The sequence below is a fragment of the Prosopis cineraria genome, unplaced genomic scaffold (genome assembly GCF_029017545.1).
Source record: "Prosopis cineraria cultivar Desert tree isolate PC_DT_omini unplaced genomic scaffold, ASM2901754v1 PC2, whole genome shotgun sequence".
Classification (NCBI taxonomy): Eukaryota; Viridiplantae; Streptophyta; class Magnoliopsida; order Fabales; family Fabaceae; genus Prosopis; species Prosopis cineraria.
In genome coordinates this window covers 15,070,537-15,074,321 of record NW_026555333.1, presented here as the reverse complement: position 1 = coordinate 15,074,321, position 3,785 = coordinate 15,070,537, and the positions used below count along the sequence as shown (strand labels likewise).

At 36.7% G+C, this 3,785-nt stretch overlaps 1 protein-coding gene across 1 annotated transcript; it reads right to left on the bottom strand.

Annotated features, from left to right (window-relative positions):
• Window positions 1-1,301: 1,301 nt before the first annotated feature.
• LOC129303669 (uncharacterized protein At1g66480-like) lies at window positions 1,302-3,189 on the bottom strand. The gene is made up of 2 exons (XM_054943142.1): window positions 2,519-3,189; window positions 1,302-1,626 (listed from the first exon to the last, which is right to left on the bottom strand). Exons 1-2 carry the CDS (start codon window positions 3,119-3,121, stop codon window positions 1,567-1,569), a joined length of 663 nt encoding a protein of 220 aa, XP_054799117.1. The 5' UTR covers window positions 3,122-3,189; the 3' UTR covers window positions 1,302-1,566.
• Window positions 3,190-3,785: the final 596 nt, after the last annotated feature.

Genomic DNA, 3,785 nt, shown 5'->3' with positions numbered 1-3,785 from the left:
AGAGGAAATAATTACAGCCTAGTGTTAGTTTTGAGGCTCTGAATTTTTATGCATGGCTAGACATGTAGGGTGCAAAGTAGCCTAATGTATGGCATAGGGCTGCAACATATACCTACTAACGGACCCAGGTCCCAAGGCGCTGTGCCCAAAATGTCAAAGCAAAGTTTGACTATGGTTGGGATGATAGAACAGGGGATTAGTCAACATCTACTTCATTGTACACATTGACAATATTAGAGTTTGATGCACCTACACATTTTTACTCCCAACCATTTCCCATGTGCCCATGTTTGTGTTATCCTTCTTTTCTTTTCTTTTTTAATGTCCATTTATTACACCACATGCATGATCTCCTTCTCACTTTTCCCATTGTTATCACGAGAGACGAATTTCTCCATTTTCCTTATTCTCCTTTGCTTTCATTTTCCCTTCATTATTTGGATCAAAATTCTCCACAGTTTTGACTTAAAAGTGTTTTTTTCAGTTTTTTTTTTTAGGGAGAATCTCACGGGTTCTCATATTATAAAATTTTACATTTAAAACCTAATACAATCTAAAAACTCTCTACAGTATCAAGGGCCTTAAGTTGTTGGAAATAGGTTTTAATGTCCTTCTATTACACTGCATTGATGCTCTGCTTCTCACTTTCCCTTGTTGTCGTGGGAGAGGAACTTCTCCAATTGCCTCACTCTCCTTCGTTTTCATTATTAAAGTGATTTTTCAGCTTTTTTTTATTATTTAAACTGATACTAAATCATAGCCCTTGAAGAATTAATAAGGGTAGTTTTAAAAAGCACTATTATAATTTTTTTTTGACAAATTTAATGGGTTGCTCCCTTCAATTCTAATTATAAATCACTCTTTCAACATGTTTTATTAAAATTAAAAGAAATTTAAAACACATTATTTAAAAAAATTAATAAATTCTTAACTTTATTTTTTTAAATATACATATCTTGATTATGTATTAGATATTTTGATTACGTATTCTCTCTCACTAATATTTAATAAAATAAAAAAAAATTTTTGCTAAAAAATTAATGACATGTCTTATAATTTAAACAAAGAAAAAAAAACAAAATCTTTCTCCTCATCATACATGAGGGCCAAGGTTACATTTAACTTCCTTCATTTGATTTGTAGGTAAATTAAACTTATATTTTGGGATATTTGAATGAATTACCTTTATATATAAAACTCTTAGATATTATAGAGCATGTAGCGTTGAAATTTTCTAAGAATACAAGGGAAACATGGTTGGGCTGCTGGAGCGAGTCAGGGCGATATGATATGAAACCAAGTTTGCAGCTTCAAACAACTGTGATCCATTAATCCTACTTACTCACAAGGATCTACTACAAGCAATCAAATCGAGCCGCGAAGCCATGCTTGATTTGAATTCTGAAGCTAACTCTAAACGCCTATAATACAGTTAATTTGCTCTGAAAACTGAATTAAGCTATAACAACATTTCATAACAAAATTCAGTCACTTCTGAAGCTCCAAAACAGAGACCGCTCCTCTGTGCTGCTACTGCTATAAATACAAATATTCGAGAACCAATTACTATTGAGAAGCTGCTTCCACGCGTATTTCCCCTTCCATTGGACTGAAACTCACCCGCTTCTGCAATCCAAAAAAATAAAAAAAAAAAACATCAACCATCAAGATATTTTTTATAAATTAAGAAGCATAAGCACCGACTTGAAAGTTTCGACAGAGTCTAACATTTGACCTTTTGTTTTTACACTTAACAGAAACAGACAACGCACGAATCCAGCAACAAGCAGTTCCCACAAACAATTGCTAATCTTGATTCCATCATTTACTACTACATTCGTACGTAGCTTGTTTTACTCACGTTTTGTTCAAAAATCCGAACATGTCAAAAGTCAAACATTCAAATATGCGTTTCTTTGTTCGTACTTTTTAATGTAAATGCTTCTATATAAGGGTCAAAGAACAATGCCCTTATTAAAATAACACGCTGCTTTAAATCCGGAATAAGAAAACGGCCGTGTCGGCCGTTGTCTTCCTCGTTCAAGATCGCAACACAAGCGCCCTAACATGCGTGTGTGATATTTAAATTAAACCCAATAAAATTTTTTACCTTTTTTTAATTTAATCTCTCATATCATTACTCTTTCATTCAATCAGTTATTCATGACTCATGAGTGTTTATTAATTTGATTCATCAAATCAAATAAAATCATTATGAATAATATCCAGAGATCAATCTAACATGTTACTAATTTTTTATAAATTATAAATAATGTCTTCCGTGGATTAATAAGAGCGTGTGTTTGTATTTATAATTGTTAATTCTAGTTTGTCAGAGATTATAAATTGAAATTAAATAATTTTAGAAAAGCTTGAATTAAAATTAGTTTTATCTGTATCAAATTACATTAAAAATTCAACACTATCCTCTTTATTACGAAAATTTATTTCTTTTTATTTTTTGGCCAATCAAAAATGAGACTTTATTGGATGAGAATATCAAGAGATAAGTGCATACCCCTCGCGGCTTTCGAGCCTCTTTTTTGGCACCCAGCTCAGGCTTGGCTTCGACGGCGACGCCACCGGCCTCGGCGGCATTATTGGCCATGTACAATTTGATGATCTTCTCGGCGACCTGAGCTCTGTCGTCACTCTCCTCCATGAGCTTCTCCAGCTGGGCCTTGGGAAGCCTCATTTTGACTCTTATTGGCTCGCCGTCGGCCCCGGACCCATCCAGTTGGCCGACGGGCGGCAGCTGCTTGTTAGCAAACGTGATATCGGAGACCGATCGCTTGGAAAGCATCAAGAAGTCGAGCCTATCCTTAGCATTCATACCCCGAATCCCGCTGGATCGGACCCTCCTGGCCAGCTGAGGCTCCGCCGGAGGCTGAGCCTTGGGTAGCTCCACGAGGAAGTAGATTCTCTTGGGCTTCAGCTCCTGATGGGGCTCCAACGGTTTGGCCCGAACTCCGAAATGCTTAACCGCCTCCGAATCCAACAGCACATGACCCGGGTGGTCCTTGACGACGTCGTCCACCCTCGCCGGCGTTTTCAGCTTGAACGTCTCTCCATCTACTTTCATCACCTTCGCTTTCCTACTCCGTCCAACGGCGTTACCCATTTCTCTCTCTCTCTATAAAAGTTGGTTTGTGTGAGTTGTGTTGTGTTTGTTTCTTTCTCTGGAGCGAGAACGTTGGTTGTGGGGTATTTATACGGCTATGTGCGTGAGTTGATATGGGAAGTTGAAGAAATCAAAATTGATTTTACGGTATGTTTGTTTTTTGTGTGCGTGGGTGTGAAATACGGAAATATGGTCGAGATTCCATTGATTAAAGATTAGGATGATTAGCTTGAAACTGGATTAAAAAGGGGACAATTTTTTGTTTGGTGGGCTTACTAAAATTAAAAGCATGAATTAAAATAACAAACTAAATATTCATGTGGGGTAGGCCAAGCTAACCTTCCCAACCGAGAAAAATTGAAATCAGTGCGTTAGATAGCTTTCACATCCTATTCTTCCATCACTCCTAAGGTGAAACCATGTCGTTATTTTAGCATTCCCTTTATCTAATTTGTTTTTCTTTATTAAAATATTGGGATTTTTGCTCATTTCACGCCACAACATCAGGTTTAAGGTTTACCGTGACTGTGCGTGCACAGGGGCAGGCCTAGAACCAAATTTACGGACGGGCCAAAATGTAAAATTATGGGGCTAAAATTAATTTTAGCATTTTTAATTAAGGCTGTGCATAAGTCCTTTCATCTTGTTTGACCCAATCCAATAC

Coding starts and splice junctions, on each gene's coding strand:
- LOC129303669 (XM_054943142.1), bottom strand. CDS start 3,121: ATGGGTAACGCCGTTGGACGGAGTAGGAAAGCGAAGGTGATGAAAGTA. Junction 1,627..2,518: donor AGGCTCGAAAGCCGCGAGGG/GTATGCACTTAT, acceptor TTTGGATTGCAG/AAGCGGGTGAGTTTCAGTCC.